The sequence below is a fragment of the Pezoporus wallicus genome, unplaced genomic scaffold (genome assembly GCF_028554395.1).
Source record: "Pezoporus wallicus isolate ANWC-B61680 ecotype Strahan unplaced genomic scaffold, APGP_CSIRO_Pwel_v1 contig_7363, whole genome shotgun sequence".
NCBI lineage: Eukaryota > Metazoa > Chordata > Aves > Psittaciformes > Psittacidae > Pezoporus > Pezoporus wallicus.
The window spans coordinates 29,151-48,918 of NW_026641434.1; the positions used below are offsets into that span (position 1 = coordinate 29,151).

The 19,768-nt window shown below is 43.0% G+C and overlaps 1 protein-coding gene across 2 annotated transcripts in view; it reads right to left on the reverse strand.

The window, feature by feature from the left end:
• Positions 1-8,267: 8,267 nt before the first annotated feature.
• ZCCHC7 (zinc finger CCHC-type containing 7) overlaps positions 8,268-19,768 on the reverse strand; it is a 117,910-nt gene continuing 106,409 nt past the window's right edge. For both annotated transcript variants that reach the window (XM_057423919.1, XM_057423920.1), the window contains 3 exons: positions 14,316-14,411; positions 9,447-9,564; positions 8,268-8,977 (listed from right to left, as the gene is read on the reverse strand). In XM_057423919.1, coding sequence (XP_057279902.1) covers positions 8,535-8,977; positions 9,447-9,564; positions 14,316-14,411 — 657 coding nt within the window. In that variant the 3' untranslated portion in view covers positions 8,268-8,534. The remainder of the gene's footprint in view (positions 8,978-9,446; positions 9,565-14,315; positions 14,412-19,768) is intronic.

The window sequence follows — 19,768 nt, forward strand, 5'->3', positions numbered from 1 at the left end:
GGTACAAGGTTAATTAAAAAACCCCAATGTTTAAATGCAGTCTCATCAGAAGTGTAAAATGCTTCTGCCAGAATCTCTGTCAGGACTTTTCAAAGATAGTGCATTTTACCTGGCAAACCACAATTAGACACAGTCAAATATTGTCCTGGTTAAATACTATTAATTTTCCTTACATTTGTCATGGATTAATTTTTTTGGGCTGTATCAACAGTGTTTCCTTTATAAATACAACTGGCTCCTTTACACTGAAAAATTAAATTTGCTTTGATAATGAACTGAGGTGCTAATAATCATTTTGCAATGCAAAAAAGTGCAATTACTGGCTGATGTGCCATGAGGTGACACAGGCAGTTGTAGCTGTCTGAAAGTCTGCATCAGTACCAATGGACACAGTGAAGACAGTTAAGAGCCACTCAGGGTTGCAGACAAAACTTTCTGCATCTGAAGTACAGAACAGTGCTGCACAGTTGTGAGTGCTCTGTCAGTCCCCTCTGTGCTGCTGGGCACTGTCAGCAGGAATTGCACAGCTGCCAGTGTAAACCCCTGTTCCCCAAAAGGGGAAGAACTATGCCGTGACAATGACGTTTTATTTCTCTCCATGATGCCCTCATTCATGCCAGCAGCAAGGAGCTGAAGGGACATGCAGCCACCAGCTTGCGCCTTCTTGCCTGAAACCTCTGTCCAGACTGGGGACAGAATCAGGACTGGAAGCAATAGCTTTTCAGGCCCGTGCGCTCCTCTGAGATAATTCTGCCTGTCAGGGGACACACACAGTTTGGGTATTAGTCTAAACTGTTCTGGATTTCTCTCACCTGTGAAGAAGACAAAAAAGCAGAGGACTTTAGGTACCAAATCAGTGCACTACAGAGGAAGAGGAGGAATAGAGTCCATGCGCAACATCCTCTTTAGGTAGTGCTTCCTACCTTTAGCTGAGGCAGTTTTGCTAATATAATTTTAAAGTTAAAAAATAATCTCAGAATGTGTATGTATTTAAAAAAAAATATTTTGCAGCTTGAGTTGACTTTATTCTTTCATTAAAAGTAAATTATTAGAAGAATAATTATAAGACAAAAACCCCACAGTGCATGTAAAATCCACCAGGAGTTCAGTAGAAGCCTCTTGACACCACAGGCTAAGAGAAGGAGGAGAAGCTTTGCTTAGTCTGCTACAGCAAGTGCTGAATTTCTCATACAGTTGGGTTCTTAGCACTTATGTTCTGCCTAAGCCCTAACAAACAGTATGCAAATTAAGTTTTGCAGGACTTTGTGATTAGGAAGTCAATGCTGGAGACAAGCTTTCATGTTGGTGCGGGTCCTCCTGGTCCAGCATTGCTTTAGAAAGTGCACCCACTGATGTTTTGGCAGCAGCAATCAACCCACAGAGCCTCATCCATGTGGACAGCTTCCCTCACTTATGACTCGTTAGCCTATTGTATTTTTCACCTTTTGTAATAACTCTTGCAAAGAAAGAGAGTTCCTCCTGCAGAACACCTGCAGGAGACTTGTACCACAACACTGAGAAAGGGGGCAAGATTTAATCCAGACTCATCATTTCAATTCACTGCAGAGATCATCTTCCAGACCAATGCACACACTGTGAGCTGAATCAACCCTGTTTCCATGTTAAGTCTTTTTGTGGATGCTGGATCGAGCCCTTTGCACCTCTGCTAGCTGGCAGATTGTAGTGCTATTTGGGAGACAACCTGTAAGGACTGGATGAGGAAGAAAGGATTCCTTCCCACAAAAAGCAAACTCAGTTCTGGGAAGGAACCAGTCTCTGGTGTGTGTTGGTGACTTGCTGGCAGAAGAATGCAGTCGCGTCTAAAAGGTGGATGTGGAGCAGAGCAGTGTGAGAGCACCCTTCCTTGCTGATTTGGCCCGTGAAAGGCTGATGCATTGAGGTGTCCCCATCCAGGGATTCAGGCAAACTGAGCCTTGGATTGGCTGTCTTGGTTTGCTCACAGGGCAAAAACTCATCACTCCTGGAAGAGCCATTCAGTGACATGTGGGTGGAACAAAATCCGTTGGCAAGAGTGAGGCCGTCCCAAGGCTTGTGGGTCTGCAAGGGTCACCACAGACAGGACCTGACCCTTCAGGGCTCAGTCTGCTCTTGAGCTGCTGTGGAAGGAAAATGGCAGGAGATAAAGACAGCTAATTTTGTCCTGCTCTGTGCAAGCACCACAGCTGCAATTACATCCACTGCTTGCTGGGATCAGCTCAACAGCTCATTTGGGGGTGGTGACCCCAAACACGGGCACCTGGGGCCTAAGCCCATGCCTCTACACTTGCAGCACGTGAGGCAGGTGGCCCTTCCACTGCACGTGGAGGCTGCTCAGGCTACCAGAGGCTATAGGAGTACATGAGATCCCCCATGTCTGTCAGGGACCAGAGGTGGTGCACCTCCTCTCAGCTGAGACCAGGGTTGCTGCCTGGAAACAAAACTGATCGTCAGACAAATTTTTCTTAAGATTTCCAGAGTGGGCAGGTAACGGTGTCTTCTGAGCTGCCGCTAAAGAAGGCTGGCAAAGCACAGCAAATTAAATTCCAGCCATGCTCTGCAAGTGAGTCATAGCAAGTGACTACTGCTTGGCAAAGATCAAGGGCTGAATCTCCAGGGTCTGCCAAGCCTGCTAAGCCAGCAGTGCAACTGCAGCTCCTTGCCTGAGAGGGAAGAAGGATGGTTTTAAGGGTGATGCGGGCCATGCCTGCACTCTGCTCCTGGCTCAGCAGCAGGTTTTAGGCATACATGTCTGGGCTTTGGCTCCACACACCAAAACCAGGTGATAATTGCTCCCTCCTCTGTCATTAAGCCTGTACGTCCTCAGTGCCAGGACACCCCACTTCTGCTCTCACTGCAGCCTCTGCACGGGCAGGACTGGGACACAGCTCTGTGCTGTGGTGCCCTGGTGCCACAGGAAGATCAGCAACTGACATTACGCTCTAGGGACCCCCTAGGGCAAACATCTGCACCAGCTTGCTGGCAAACAGGAAGTCAGACTGGAGAGCTGTGGTGTCCAAAACAGACTGCCTAATGCTGCTGCCAGATGAGCAGTGCCAACTCGGAGGAGGCAGCACACTCTGGTCAGAACATCATGGGACCCTGCACCTCGGTACCAGTGCTGTCTGATGGGGGAAGCCCCAAATTTTAGTCCTGCCATCAAAAGGATGCTGCTCAAGTCTGATGCTTCCCCAGGGATGTGGCTGGAGACCCACACAGCACTGGTGATATGGGAGCAGATCATCTTTCTGCCACAGGTTTCAGACCTCTCCTTTGGAGCTGTTTGGGGCCATGCAGCCTGGCTTTGGTATTGAAAATTCTGGTCACTATTCACAGTGGTGCAGTACAGGGTGGCTGTGTAGCTCAGACATGCTTGGTTAAATGACTTTTCTAGCAGATTCTACAATATCTTGTACCTTGATATATATATATATAAATATAAAAAATATATATTTATATATATATATATATTATATAATATATAAATTATATTATATAATATATAAATATATATATATTTATATATATGTTTGATATAAAAGGTATTAAAATATATAAACAATACATTAGCTAGAATGTATATAAGAATATATACTAAGAAAAATGTTTTTTATATATAAATAAGTATGTGTGTGTATATATATATATGTATATAAGGCAGACTTCAGGGAAAAGAAAGTTGCAAGGAGGAGCCAGCCCTCTAGTCCACTATATTACAAAGACCCATTTAATTCCTTTCTACTGCTTGCTGGTATGTTGCAGAGATGTACACCTCAAATCAAAAGTATTCCTTCCTTCCTCAACCTTGGTGCGTAGAGGCTGCAACAAATGATAGACCAAATACTCTCCTCTTCACTCCTGGGACAACTGCCCCCATTATCAAACAAGACTCTGACCTTTTGATCCATCCATCTTGTCTCCTCCACTGAGTCTGGGCTGAGCTACAGTCCTTTATTTATTCACGCAGTGTAGGTTTCCTCATGTTGCTTCACCAGTGCACATCAACTGTGACCTCAAGACACTATCCTCTCCTGGGATAAGCATGTTTTTCAGTCTCAGGCATCTCTGGAGTAAAGACTGACAGTTCTTTAAAGGAGGGGGGAAAAAAGCAGGTGGGAGGACTGACAAGCTGAAATACATTTTGGTTTAATAGGATAAAATGGAGCTTGATGAAAGTAACTCAGTCTGCAAGTCACCAGGCCAAGAACAGGATTTTAATGCAGTACTTTCCTTTAAGTAGTACCTAATGTAGTGATATTTTTGATTGTGGAAAACGCTTTACCCCTTCAGCTATTTTCCTTATCCTATCCTTCTTATCTCATGCAGAAACAGCTTCAACTGTATTATTTTTAGGCTAAGGTCTGTAAAATGCATCAGCTGCTGGACAGAAGCCTTACAGGTAGTGCTGAGGGGCACTGATTATGAGTGACAGCCCACTGGTGCAGGACAAAACCCATTTTGTTTCAAGTGGCCCAAGAAAGAGACCTGGGAGTGGAGGCCCCAGCATGGGCACACAGAACAGACGCTTGGCTCTCCTCCAGCAGGTAAGTGGTGATGATTTACTCACTGGTCCAGGTGAAGTTTAAAGATCTGGGGAGAGAAGGTTCACTGACTGGCTGTACACCATGAAACTCCATCTCAGGCTGGAAACAGGTCTGCAAATGAGGGTCTTGCTACAGCCCCAGTGGTGGGCAAGAGACAAATCCGTGTTCTCACTGCACCCTGTCACTTCCATGTGTAAGGAGGCTAGAACTCCCAGTCTGAGGGAAGATTTTGAAACTGGAGTAGAGTGTACCTGTTGGGAGATGTGGGGCACTGACTTTCAGCCACCTGAGCACTCCTCCAGGCTGGTGAGCAATTGCTGAGGACAGGCAGTCCTGTGCAGCTGGTGGGATGTCTTCATTTTCCTGCTCTCCGTTCCCACAGTGCTTGAGGGTGGGCATGCATAACTTCGCACTACCCAATAGCAGCTCAGGGCACTGCTGCTTATGCATGAGGGAGGGCAGGACCAGGCTGCTAAGACTGCTGAAGGAAGGGACCTCATTGGTCCATCCACTCATCAGCTTGCTCAGCCACCTCTTTCATCGCGTGAACTTCATGAAGTTCAACAAGGCCAAGTGCAGAGTCCTGCAAGTGGGTCAAGGCAACCTCTGGTATCAATACATGCTGGGTGTGAAGGGATTGAGAGTAGCCCTGAGGAGAAGCACTTAGGGGTACTGGTGGATGAAAGATAGGGCATGAGTGGGCAATGCGCACTTGCAGCTCAGAAGGCCAATTGTATCTTGGGCTGCATCCAAAGAAACGTAGTCAGCAGGTCAAGGGAAGCGATTCTTCCCCTCTACTTTGCTCTGGTGAGACCCCACCTGGAGTATTGTGTCAAGCTCTGAAGTCCTAAGTACAGGAAAGACATGGACCTGCTGGAGAGGGTCAGAGAAGGGCCACAAAAAGGATCAGAGGAATGAAGCACCTCTGCTATGAGGAACAGCTGAGAGAGTTGGGGTTGTTCAGCCTGGAGAAGACAAGGCTCCAGGGAGACCTTATTGTGGCCTTTCAGTTCTTAAAAGGAGCCTATTAGAAAGATGGGGAAAGACATTTTAGCAGGGACTGATGCAACAGGATGAGGGGTGACAACCTCATCATGGGGGATTCAGGCTGGACATGAGGAAGAAATCTTCTACAATGAGAGTGGCAGAACACTGGCACAGGTTGCCCAGAGAGTTGGTAGATGCACTGTCTCTGGAGATATTATGTGATTCTATGATCTCCACCAGGTTGTTCAACTCTTTCCTGAAATCCACCAGCAAGACAGCACGCCTCCTCAGGCAGCCCGCTGCTGTCCCCTTGTCAGCTTTACCATTTTAGGGTCTTTTTTCTTAGTGGCTCAGTTACACATTTCTTTCTGTTCTTTAAATGCATGCTTTGCTGTTCTACTGACTCCCATATTAAGAACAGAAATTTTACTTTGCACGTTATTTATCCATTTAGCCTTTCCTCTAGAAAACAAGTCAGCCTTTCCTTGATAGCTGCATTATCTTGGCCCTCTGAATCACCTCCAAATTCTCTAGTGGGCCCTCCACTGCAGATCTGCCCTCTTTTGCTGTGCAAAGCCTGACATAAAGTAGTATTTAAGCTGATGTCTTAACCTGCCATGACCTAAGTAGACTTGTGGTTATTGCTCCAGTTTATGTATGTTTCTGCAGCATGTTGTTTCCTTTAACACAGTTTTGCTGCCTGATGGTCAGCAGTTTATGGGAGCTGCACTGCAGCACCAGTCCCTGGTCACTTAGATCCTGGCATTCACCTGCAATGTTGCCAGGAACTCCTTCATCCAGCTCCTATCTGCTTCCAAGTGTTCTTTTTTTCTCTTCATATGCTTCCAAATACCCCACTTCCCTGTGCTTTTACTCACTGTCTTGCATCAACAAGCAAAACATGTATCAGAGCAAGGGCCAGGTTAGGTGTCTGTAGGACTAAGAAGAGAAATCAAGAGAAGTTTCCATCAAAAATGTATCATCTGGTGCTTGCAACAGTTACTGCCAGTGACAGGCACAAGTCACAACCTACAGTCAGGTTTCTGCGGGTTAGAACCATAGAATTGACCAGGTTGGAAAAGACCTTGAAGATCAAGTCCCACCGCTCCCCAGCACTGCCAAGGCCACCACTAAACCATGTCAGTAAGGGTCTCGTCTACATGGTTTGTGAACACTCCCAGGGATACCAGTTGTTATCACACAACTGTACAGTGAAGAAAATGGTGAGGCCACAATTTCGCTGAGCCATTTTTACCTTAACTCCTCCCCCCCCCCTCCCCGATTTGTTCAATATTAGCTTGAAAAACAGTGGAGGAAACACATCTGGAAGACAAGATGCAAAATTCAGCATACAAGAAAAGATGAGTTTCAATGTTAGGGTAGAGACTTTTCAGGAATGGAATTAGTATTTTCTTCATTTTTTTTTATTTTTTATTATCTTTTATTAGGGCTAAAACTGATTTACTTTTTCAGTATCATCAGGAACTTTTCAATCAAGTGATACTGAAATTAAACTTCGGTTGCCAGCAAGGACACACACATAAGCAAAACAGGGCATTAGGTTCTCAAGTATTATGCAGGTGTAGTTCTACTCCAGCCACCTCTGAGATGAGGTGATATGGTCACTAAAATACCAGTGTTCTCACTGGCAACTTTGCCAAACAAAAAGCTGATGAATTCAGGGAGTACCAGCAAAGAATACTACTGGCAGAATGATAATCCTGAAGTGTTTCTAGTGTACCTGTATCAGTTTCTCAGATGCCCTTAAATTAGCACAGGTTACAAATGCTTTCCGATTTTAAAACACAACCGTAGCCAAAGGCCTATTTCTTAGTAAAATTAAGAGAGGACATGCACTTTTCTGAAACTGAGCTGTTAGTTACCATCAATTGCTTAGCAAAAGGAGTGGTATAGGATGGAGCAGGTCATGAGTCATTATTTCCTTTTCAAAACCAGAAGACTCTCTTGCCAGAGGTGATGTAGTTTCAGCTTATGAAAGAGAAGAAAACTGGTTTTAATTATGCTTAGTAATGCAAGAAAATGTGAAATAAAGCTACAGTTTTTTTATATCCCTTGTGAAGTTTTATTTGGGGTGTTTCTTTGATTAAGCACTTCTTACAAAGCTTTTAAACACATTTAATTCCAGTGTACAAAAATACCTATCTTAAAAAAAGTACTAAATTTTAACACAGTATGTGTGGAACCAAATAAATCTTTCATACTCTCCTATCTTTTCACCAGAAATAACTTCCACATCAAGGGGAACAGGACATATTTAATTTGAGATGTAAATTCTGTTCTCAGATGCTTTCTCCTGCCCTGCTGACTGGTTGGCAAAGAGAGGGAATGGGCCTGTGCACTAAAAATTGTGGCATTGAGGGTGATGGATCCACATCATGGATATGGATCCATGGAGCATGAGGCAGAAGACTGTCAAATCCCAAAGTGCAAGCCAATGACTTTGCAACACCCTCATTCTGGGATGGACTGAAGTGAAACAGTGCCCAGCTGCAAGCTGGAAAATACTGAGTGGCTGCAGGAAATATGCTTTATATCCACATCCCTGGTCTGCATTCCAGCTTCTCCTAACATGAGAGTCTCTCCACCATCAGCTCCAAAGGCACTGTGTTCCCTAGCAACACATCCTGCTCTGGCAGGCAGAGCAACACCTCACTGATAAAAAAAAAAAAAAAAGCTACCAAACCAAGCACAGCCCCTTTTACCTCCCTTTTACCCAAGCAATGAAAACAAACTTATAGCCTATACTGGGACTGCTGAAAAGTACTGCCACTCCAGGCACAAGCACTAAGGCTACCTGTCAAGTGGCCAGTTCATGACAGACAGAGCATTCCCTTCTGGGAACAGGATTCAGGGTGTGACTTGTGCCTGGGCATGCCCATGTGGGTTCAGGGGTGGACTCAAATTCAGTGTACTAAGAGAGGGACAAAAATAAAGAGAAGAGGAACTGGAGTCAGTAAATGCCAGTGCTACTTATCTACTTCCTCATCACCAGGAAGAAGACCTCTTCTTCTTCTGTTTTATGAGGAATAAATTCTCTGTGTTACCAGCACTAGCATCTTTCCGCTTTTTCCATTTCTTCTTTCTTTTAGCACCTTTCAGAGGCTCCTGCGTGTAAGCAGTCTTGCTGCCTGAGAATGCCTTGAAAATGAACTTGTGATGGATTTTGCTGCCCTTACATGCCTGCCTTTTACACCCTCTAGGGAAGTCCTCTTCCAGGTTGCGGCTGATTTCAACATCACTCCTGTGTTTCTCTTCTCTGTGTTTCTCTGCCTGGGACATCTTCACCCTTTTGTGACACTTGCCATCTTTGTTATGTTTCCGATGTTCTTCCCAAGGCTTGTTCTTTTTCTTATGGCTGTGCCCTTCATGTTCCTCCTCCTGCCATGGTGTCTCTGGCTTTTCAGGCAGAAGGCCAGCTTCATATAGTTCTGTAAACAGAGCAGTGCCTTTCAATATGCATGCAAAACACCTAAAACATAGTGCTCAAGCCATCACAGCTGTCCTTGTGTATTTATGAAGTTAGTTAGACAAAAATTCATTTCTGGTAGATTTTTTCATAGTTTTGTTTGGTTTTTTTTTTCTGTCAGCAGACTAGAATCTTAACAAGTTACATCTTAATCCTCTTCCAGCTAGTTTATAGCATTTTCAATCTCAGTGGATTTTTTAGAATCAAAACATCTGACAACATCCACCTTGTGACTTTGACACAATAATTTCCATGATAGTCAGGGTTGAATAAAGTCACACATCTTATACTACTGTTAAGACTACCTGCAAATCCCTATAGCCTTCCCAGTATGTGAAAGTAATCCCACAAAATTTCTGAAAACATTAAACACAGAAAAAGGTATTTTGAAGAATTGAAAGGCAGGAGAGATCTCACAAAACATACTGTACCTGCAACCTTTCTTTTTAATCTGTTCGCCCTTCTCTTGAGATCGTATTCATCATCATAGTAGCAGATGAATGGAGAAGAAGGGAACATGCTTCCATGCATCCGCCTTTCTGAGCACTCCTGCAAAACACATTTTAAGTCATTAGATGTGGCTGAGTTGTCTGGAAGGAAAATCAGTCAGATTCTGGAGATGCTGGTCTGCACCTGTGGAGGATGTGGCCAGCAATTGTTTAAACACTCATAATTCTATTAACATCCAATAACCCTTCCTGTGCACACAGAGAAACATACGTAACATAAGCCAAGCTGCAGTTCTCTTGTAGCAAATGGAAGGAATCCTATGTCTTCCTGCAGTTCCTACACATCTGTAGCACCGACAGAAGCAGAGGTCTAGAAGGAGGTGAGCACTAGGTAAATGAGGCGGACTGCAAGCAGAGCTGTAGGATCCGGGGTATAGGGCTGTCCTGCCTGCAGTCAGGACAGGTTCCCCCCCACCAGCTGTTTCCTGGTCTCCCAGCACAGCTACATACCCAGTCTTCTTGAAAGGAAAATGCTTCTTATTGCAGGGAATCTCTTTTAAACTACATCATTTGGGCTGGAAGTATGTGCAGAAATGTGGCAGACTGCAAGGGTGGGATTGGCTGAAGGGGAAGTAAGCAGTGATGAGGAGCTGGGCGCAGCATCCTCCCCACACTGTGCATGTGCAGACAGTCTGGCTGCTGCAGTTTTCTCACAGATGTAATCGAAAACCAAATCCTACAGGTGAGTGCTGTGCAAACACATCAGATTGTAGGGAAGTGGACGGGAGCCTGAAACGATTATCTGTGGTGAGGAAGCGGTTGGCTCTTGTATCATGTGCATGTCAGCCTATTCCCAAACACTTCATTCAGCAATGTGAATTATTCCACTGCTGTTTAGTTTTAGCGATGTCTGTGAGTCAGGCTTACTGGGATGTTTCCCACAGTTCTTTCCTTTTTTTTTTTTTTTTTTCTCAGAGTAGCATGTGATATATATACATATATATATATATTTCTATCCTTGCAAATTGCTTGTTAGCTGTTGTGCTTAGCAATCATCTTTCTACTTCTTGGATACTGCCCAAATCTAGTGAAGTCTGGGCCTTGCTATTCTCAAGAAACTGTCAGGATCTTTCACTCACCCTGATGTTTCCACTACAAGCTAAGCAGCTTTCCTTCTTTTGTTTACTATTTCCAGTGCCACCTCTAGCACCCCCTTTTCCCTGTGTGTCCTCTTGCCTCCTCCCCTCTCTTTCTCAGAGGCAGAGTACATCAAAGATGCATTTTGCATGTATTTCATATTTCTCAGCTTGTATTTGGCCTTTCCTTGGCTGAAATTAAATGAAGAATCATGCTGTTCTCCATGGTGCCCTCCAAAAGGGTATTGTTAGGCTATGTGACAACTGGCTTGTCTTTACCTGCTCAGAGGAGTGTGGATGAGCAATGGCAGCTCGTAGCTGGAGCCTACCCAAGTCTGAGGGATCAGCCTTATACCCCACTGCGAAATTATGCTGAAAGGGACCTAGAAGGGGCATGCAAGTCCATCCATTGCCTGAGGCTGTTATCATTAGCTATTCAACCGAGAAAAGCATATCCTGGAAGTCGATTGCATTTCACACTGAACACCTTGAACAGCCACCTATCAAACCACAAAGAAACCTTCTCTCTCACCTTTCCAGGGTTCTCTATCTGCCTTCCCTGGATTTAAGACAAGAGAAAAGAGTAACAGACAAATGGCACTTCAAATACCTGTGTTTCATATTAGTTAAACCTAAGACTGGCCTTTAGGCAGGCACAAAGATGGAATAAATGAAAGAAAATGTTATCCCTAAACATTGCCAGAGATCACTGAAAATGACACAGATTGTCTTTACACAGGAGTATGCAAAGACACACATCTTTGTGTGACACCTGTGAAATGTACTGCTTGGGATCCTGCTTCAAATCTAGGGCTTGCTCTCCAGATGTGTGGCCATTCCTTCTTTTTGTTCTGTTAATGTGCTGACAAGAGAGAGAAGCTGTAGTGAATGAAATGCACATGCCACTCAAATCAGCACTCCTTTTTAACTCAGCAATGTCCAACACGCACTTGGATATATCCTTCCCTCTCAAGTAAGCTGCCACTGCTGCCATACACTGTGTACTGTTAAATACTCTTGGGACAGTCTTCAGTGCTAGAGGTTTCATACAGAGGATGGAAAGCAGAGCCTGCTACCAACCTGCAAGAGTGTGTGATTGGCATACTGGATGTGAATGCAAGGCACATCTGCAGATACTGTACAACTCCTTATCACTACTGCCTTGAGAACTGGCTACAGCCTGAATAATGCAATAGGCTGTTCCTCATTAACTTACCCTCCTTCTTAACTTTCCAATGGGGATGAACCCTAAGATGACCACGCATTAATATTATGGATCCATAAGAGACAGACCTTGTCTGTCTCCATAAGAGACAGACCTATGGATCATAAGAGACAGACCATGTCTGTCAATAAAAAATAAAGCAAATTCAGGAAACATAACAGTCAGGCGATGCCATCTCTGACACTTTATATCTTAACTGTTTCCACTTCTACAAACAAGAAGTGGTCTGCAATGATGGTCTTACCAGAACTCCACAGTTAACTCTGGAATTTAGTAAGGTTTTTGCTCTTCCCTCTACGTCTAGGAAAGCTCTTCCTAGACCTCTACCAAACAAAAGGAATTTCAGGTGTTCCTAAACTAGATAAAATGGCAACATGGAAGGAAAGGACTAGAGTGGGAAGCACAGGTTATGGCGCATCTATAAGAAACTAACCCTAGCCTTGTCTTCTTGGTCAGTTTGTTATTCATCTGCTTTAACTGCACAAAAAAAGCAATAGAACATAATTCCTGACATACAGAAATCGGAAAAACGTTAAGATGCTTGCCATCATATGTAATTTTTTCTGTTAAAAATATTAACATTAAAAACAAAAATCCTTTTTCACCCTTAAATTACAGGCAGATCTTCCAAGCTGACAGAGCAGCTCACCACATGAACTCAGGCACTGATTATGTTCTCAGCTTTCTCAGCCAGTGAGAGATGCAAACCTCAGAAGTGTTCCTTGTCCAGCTGGGTCACTGTGCAGATTCACATCCAGGCTCCCAGTCCAATTTCCTCATCCATTTTTGGACAGGAAGTTTAATGATTTGAGGGCAAATGCTCAGTTATCATCACATAATCTGATGTGTGTCCTGGTTCTTTTTCTGTATGCATATAGGAAGTCTGGTATTTTTGCCCTTCTGTGTTGTGACTGTGACTTCTCCATTCTGTCATTGCTCAGGCTATTTCTGCTCCTCATACACTAGTAAAAACACTATCTTACCTTCTTTAGCTTTGATAACTGGAAAGTGTTGCCCTTGAGTCACTTTACCGCCTTACTAATTTCAGAGTTACCACCATTTTCCATCCAAGCTATCAGCTCCTCCCACATATTTACAAATCATTGTTACAGCAGCTGTATTTGTATCCATGTACAGCTGTCTGCCTTCCTCAAATGACATTTTTTGACAGGTTAGTAAAATGTTCCTTATCCATTGCTGGCAGTCAGCTCACTTCCTTCTTTAATCCTCTCACTTCTGTTTTTATTGTATATGTCTATTTTAGAGTCCATATCACTGGCAGGGGTTTTATTCTGGTTTTGTTTAACAGCATCAGTTTCAGCGCTGTTTTCATAGGCATTATCAGCTCTAGTTCCCAAACACCAGAACAAGCTCGTTTGCATGACTGTGCTGCTGAGGAATCACGCTGCTGCTGCACACATAGCTGTGCCTTGAGCAGATGTCCTGCAGATGAAGGCAAGGATTTGGACTCCTGTACCACAGTCAAGCCAGTGTCTGTACCCATGCCAAGGGTGACACCACGCTGGTGGCATACAATGGTCTCTCACCAAGCTTGGATTGCAACAGCTGCTTATTTTCTGCCCCTCCCAATCCAGGGCAGCAGGCAGCCACGTCTCCTGGTTGTACACAACGGCCTTAGCTCCAAGAAGAAAATCTTCACTTTTCTCCAAAGACAGCTCAGCACTGAAAATCTTCCATTCATCTTTCAGCTCTGCCATGAGAAGATCCCAGCAAACCTGCCCTACCTGTCCCACTATTTCCCACACGGATTAACTGTTCAGGTGGAAACAGCAGCAAGCTTTTAACAACACATATTCAGTAGCTGTAGGAGCCAACACACAAAGCATGCAGGAGAAGGAAGGAATTTGCTATCTCTAAGCTGCAGGAAACTATAAACTTCACCTATCCAATGCATGAGTAACACTCATTTTCTAGAATACTTGTGCCTCATGAATTTATTCCATAAAAGAAAAGAACTAACATTGTTTGGTGTTGGTATTTGCAGGTGGAGAGTTGCACTTGTCACAAAAGGGGCCTGAAAAAGATGATAAGCATCACCAAGCAACCCCAGAAGATGCAGCAGATCTCCAGTTTTTACTGAAGCCACTTAAGGCTCATAATGTATGTACACCTTACAGAAGGATAATGTCAACCTTAATTCAGATGCTGAATTAAACTAAGAAACTACAAGTGAAGAACATTAAAAGCAGGCAGAAACAGAAAATTCCTAAAATGGGATTTCAAATTGTCAGGCTGATTGTGGTGAAAAAACCTTACATGACGTTGAACACGGCAGGAAAAAAAAAAAAAAAAGCTGTGTTTACCAACTGTTTATTTTCCAATATTCTCCCCAAAATTAATTTCATTGGAGTGGCCCTTCATAGATGATTAGCTTGACTCTCCCAGCTCTTTTCTCCAAACACGTAGCATGTCAGAGATGAACCACCCAAGGGATACATTTAACGTTAACGCAGAGACTGCTAAACTTACATATCCAAAATGTCCTTTCTGGGAACAGTTGTAGCAGTACACTACAGCAGAGCGCTCAGAGTGAGAACTGGCTGCCTTGATGGGTCCTGGCTTTGTCTGAAAGATAGAAATAGGCAAGAATTAGGTTTGGCAGTATTCTGAATGCTGAATTAAAGACAAATTTAAATGACATAAATATAATTTTATTATGCTTAAATCAAAACATTCCTGCTTGCTGTTGGAATATTATGTTTGAAAAAGAAGCAAGTGGCTCATATGACTCTAATTTTGCAGAGCAAGGTTCAGACTGAGCATCACAAATGAGGTGGGAAGAGGCATCCCCTGTATCTATTCCACCTGGCCCTGTTATTTCAGCTCTGAATACAAGAAAACAAACTGTTGATTCATCTCTTTCTCCTCCGTCTTGTCTTCCAACCCCCTCCGGCTCCCACAGATGCCCCACCATCCCCTGGGACACATAGGGCCATCAGCTATTGCATCCACCAGCTGGAGAGGCACATTTGTGTATTGCTGAACTAGCCTTGCTCAAAGCAATACAGCAAAGATCTGATGGAGATACGGGACTTTCACCCACTGCATTCCCAAGCTTATGTTCGCTTCCAACAGCAGTGCCCAGGAGTAGGCACACTGCAGGAGGACCTGTCAGTCTTTCGAAGAGAATGGGGAACTGGTTCTGCTCCCAGCAGAGACCACACCATCCTGTGGTCCACAGCTGCTCCTGGGACTTACATAAGGTGAAGGAAGATTTAGCATGCTCCATCAAATTCAAGGGAACAGGCAGCTCTTTTTCTTTTCCCCATTTAGTACCACTAAGTGGAATAAATGAACATACTGTCTATACCTTTACTTTCCTCACACACAACACATTCATCCCCTTGAAAAATAACAGCCACAGAGCCTATACTGTTGGAATGGGTGTGAACAAAGGGTGCATGAATTCTAGCTAAAATCCAACAGGGCAAAACAGTGACCTTACTGTTTCCAGCACTGCATGCATTTCCAAAAAAAAAGTAGCATTTAGTAAAGCTCATGACAGTAATTGCTTTTTTCTTTAAAACTGTTTCACCCTATACTTCCACTGTTAGAGCTGCTGTGTTCCACATAGGCCTCCAGAAGAATGACAACAGTACTTGTAAAATAGGCAGAAACAACAGAAATCTTCCAATGCTGGTTTTTATTAATCTGATCACACCTGCAGGGTCACCTTATTTTGAACCTCTTCAGCCTTGGGTTTAAATGCGTGTTTCTGATTCATGTTCCTCAGTTCACATTCACTCACCAGGAGAAAGCTAAAGGAAGACCAGGTAGAGTGACACATCCAACAGTGATTTGTCACAAAAGGCAGGAAAACAAGGAAAGGAAAAAAACCCACCACCTATAAATTAATTTATATATTTTTCATCCATGTCTTACAGCAAGAGCTCTCCAGCTAACAGCAGTGTGTGACCTACTAAAGCAGCTTAGTTTTTCAGGTATCCTTTTACCATAAATACATTGAACAGGCAAGGAAAAACACCCCACAAAATGCTAACATCCCCTTGAGGAAAAATCTGTGGGTTTAATTTACTGGATCAATCACTTGTATTCTAGTTAGTTTTCAGCATTAGGAGTGGCCCCAGAAATCACCTCCACTTTGGACAGGGCTCCTAAAAAGCTAAAATAAATCCTACGAGTGATATCTTCCTCTGCCTTCCCACCATGTAGAATTTTAGCCATATTAAATCTGCTTTCAAAGCTGAAGTCCACTGAAGCCCCACACTGGGATGCTGCCACAAAGCCCCAGAAGGTTCCCTCAGTCAGTCCCTGTCTGCTCAAGAGCTTCGTGACCAGAATACTAGTGCAACACAGCTGTCAAAAATAAAATCAAGACCACTACTTTCTGCCAAGTAGGCCTTTTCACCATAACATCAGTCTGAAAATGACATGATTATACTATTTGGTCTTTGCAAGGTGCAGTATAATAACAATAACCATGTCTTATTCCAGAGATACAATCCTTTACATTCCAAGATGTTGCCTGCTAAAATGCCTGCTGAAGGATCTCACTCCTTCCTCTGGTGAATGGTCATCCCCAAATGCAAGTAAGTATGATTTTGGCCATTGCTAGTGTTCTTGTGTTGAAACTCTAGTAAAACTCGCACTGACTTCAAAACACTGCTACTATTTACAGGAAAGATAAGTAAGATCTTCCATTGTTTTGAATTGGCCTTTTGAAAATACATGCCAGCTGCATGGATACTGACAAGAAATGGACCATGCTCACCAAAGCACTGTAGTGATTTATATAGCTAAATTAGTATGTGAAGAGCCTTTACACACTCCTTCACTAGGTGCTTCAGTGTAATCCAAAAGTTAAACACACAGCAGGAGATGCAAATAGTTCACCTGGCTCATAAGTTATGCCTGGCATTCGCTGTTGGGTTTGCCTCCCAGCACCAAACACTTGCAGTTCTCAGTGCATTTCTGAGAGCTGGAACTCAACAGCTGTGCCAAATGCTGGTTGCACTCCCACCCTGCTCCCATCCCTTCACTACCTGCCAAGCACCCTGGTCTTGCTAGGGACCAGCTAAAACCACCTGAAAACTGGGTGTAAACACGTACAGTGGGGCTTCCGTTTACAGCAGGAGTCCCACGGACGTCACAGCCCCTGTAACCCCAACTGCCCCCGCTCTGAGCCAGCTCCCCCCACCCCATTTACTTCTGTTTAGTTAATAGAAAAGGTCACATTCAAGTAAAGAAATTAAACTGAATACTTGCAGGTCAGATTACAACTCTACATAACTTTACCCCTTTCCAAAGCTAAAGAAAAAAGGAAACCCTTGTGTTATAAACCCTCTGTTTTCTATTTATTTAGGGCTTAAAAAGGCATCTGAAGAGTCCGGTCATATGGGTACAAAATAAACTATTCATCAGCATAGCTTCTTTATGTTATAGGGTTATAGGATTTTTACAAACATTTAAATAATCTACATTTGTAGGGTGATATCTTGGAGATTACTTCACTATCAATATATAGAAGTAATAACTTGGTAGATAACATTACCTATGAAAGGTCCATCCCATCTGCTATTCTTGCTGAAAGCTTTTCATGCACCAGCAAACTCAGTAAATATCAGAAGAAAAAGCATAAGCCTACCACGCCATGGATTTACTCCTAATGTCTCCTCAAAGTGCAGGTTGATGCGATGATTACAAATGATTTTTCTTCTAATGTCATTTTACATAACCCTTTTTTCTGCATGAGTAGTTAGTGCAGAATGAATGAATGAATGCCATTAAAACAGTTAATCATTATCTGGGACACTGGCCTTCCTCCCTTCTCAACTAGGAATCTCCATGACAAAGGCCAAGAGATCAAAATGCCAGAGCTGCCTCTCTGGCCTATTTCTGACAGCAATTTTTTATGCAGATGGACCTGCTGGGCAGCCCCCTCTGTGACTTTGAGCTCCCCTTATCTGCACTGACTTTGATCCAATGAAGGCTTGCTTTTATGAAGCTCATTACTACTTAGGATCTGCAATCTGGCTAAATCTCACTAATTACAGAAAATCTTCTGGTCTCCATTTTTGTGTATTTCTCTGCTACTCTGTATTATGTGATGCATGGAGCTCAGCGACGTGCAGGACCCTTTTGTGCAACTGAAACTGCCCATGTTGGACAAACATGGCACGCTTCATGATTCAGACCAGTACAATGACACACACCCAGCTTCTCTGATAGCCAAGGGCAGCTGGAGCCCACTCTGCAGTCATCTCTCATAACTCACCAAGATACATCTAACCCAAACTGATAAAACACCTGCCAAAAGAAAAGCTTCCCACTATATCTCGTGTGCCAGTGAAACCACTCTGACAACTAAATAAAATTCAGAAAAGTTCACTGTGCCATCCACTCTTGTAATCAGGTGAAACCAAGGTCATGCCCTCAACCGATCCATCAGCGTCCATCCACCATCACACTGCCTCTGCTTAAGGCTTGCACTGAAGGGTTGGGGTTTTTTTTGTTCAGCACCAGTTCGGCTAACTCTGCTTTAGCATGTGAGGGAATAATTTTATAAAACCTTTACTGAGCACATCCCAGGGCTGGCTAGCTATGGCTACTTATACCACTTCCAAATCACCCAGCACCACTCTTGTGTGCTGAGAAGAGAGCGTTATTTCTTCTGATCCATTATTTCAATTGTTATGCTCATACCTAATCTACCAGATAATTTTTAGTGGTTTTTTCTTCTTGCAATCTAAAGATAAGTAATTAAACAGTGGATTAAAGAACAAGTGCAGGGGGAGGACATCTACACAACCCAAAATGCCAACACAGGGCATTCCTTCCAACAATGCGCCCACCACAACCAATGCACGAGTTCTGCATACTGCACAGTCTGGTTTTGTACAATTCACTGAGACAAACAAGATGTAAGACTGGGACTAAAAGTCATTAGCAGTGATGTTTCACCAATGTCTTAAGCCACTGAAAGATGATCATCAAATGAATCATTACACACCATAGGTTGTAGACTGAAGTTGGAAAAGGAAACAGTCAGAACAGCTCTATCACTGCAAAATGTATACTTTCATTTTCCCTTTGCAGATTATCATAATCTACTTGCATACCAGCTGAAACAATGGCAGGTTAGCACCATTCTCTTATATTCAAAATTGCCAATGTAAGATATCATGTAATATTGTAATTATACTAAGGGGTTTTGTTGTTGTTATTTTCTTTAACCATGTCATGCACCCAGTAGACTTGCATTCCATTGGGTAATTCCTTAATTAGGCAGATTTTTGAAACAAATATTATGCACACAACAGACCGGAACGTCTCCTTTGGAGTCTTCCTAGTATATCAGGTGATTGCATCATTAAGCCACACATGCTACGTAGTAAAAAACCTCATGAAAATTCATGGCAGAAACATATTGAGCTTGATGCATAATAATAAAGGAGAAAAATACAAACCTAGTATTTTGATTTTTAAGTTCCCCAAATAATTATAAACCAAATAATTTCTTTACCAATTTTATTTCTTCATTTATTCAGCCATCTAAAAAAACTTGCTCTTCCAATAGCAGTTCTGAAGGTCACACGTGAGTATCTTTCCACTAATTACACCTTGTAATTGTGTTTACTAAATGTGCTTGTAACATTCTTTCCACTTTTTTGGGTAACAACAAAACAAAATGAAATAATCAGGAAATCAGTGATTTAACTGAACTTTTAGGTTTGGGTTTGTTTTTTTTTAAGTACATGATACACATTAAATTGCAGATCCATGGACAAAATTTTATTTTGTGATTGCACAGTCTGGAAAACCAAAACCTTTTCCAAAAGAAGGAATTTAACTTGTTTTGTCCACAGTACAAACACTGTGGTGAAGCGGTCATTTTCTACAGAAATAGGACATTTCTATAACTCAGTTTAAATAGACGCAAATAGCATCTACAATTGACTGTG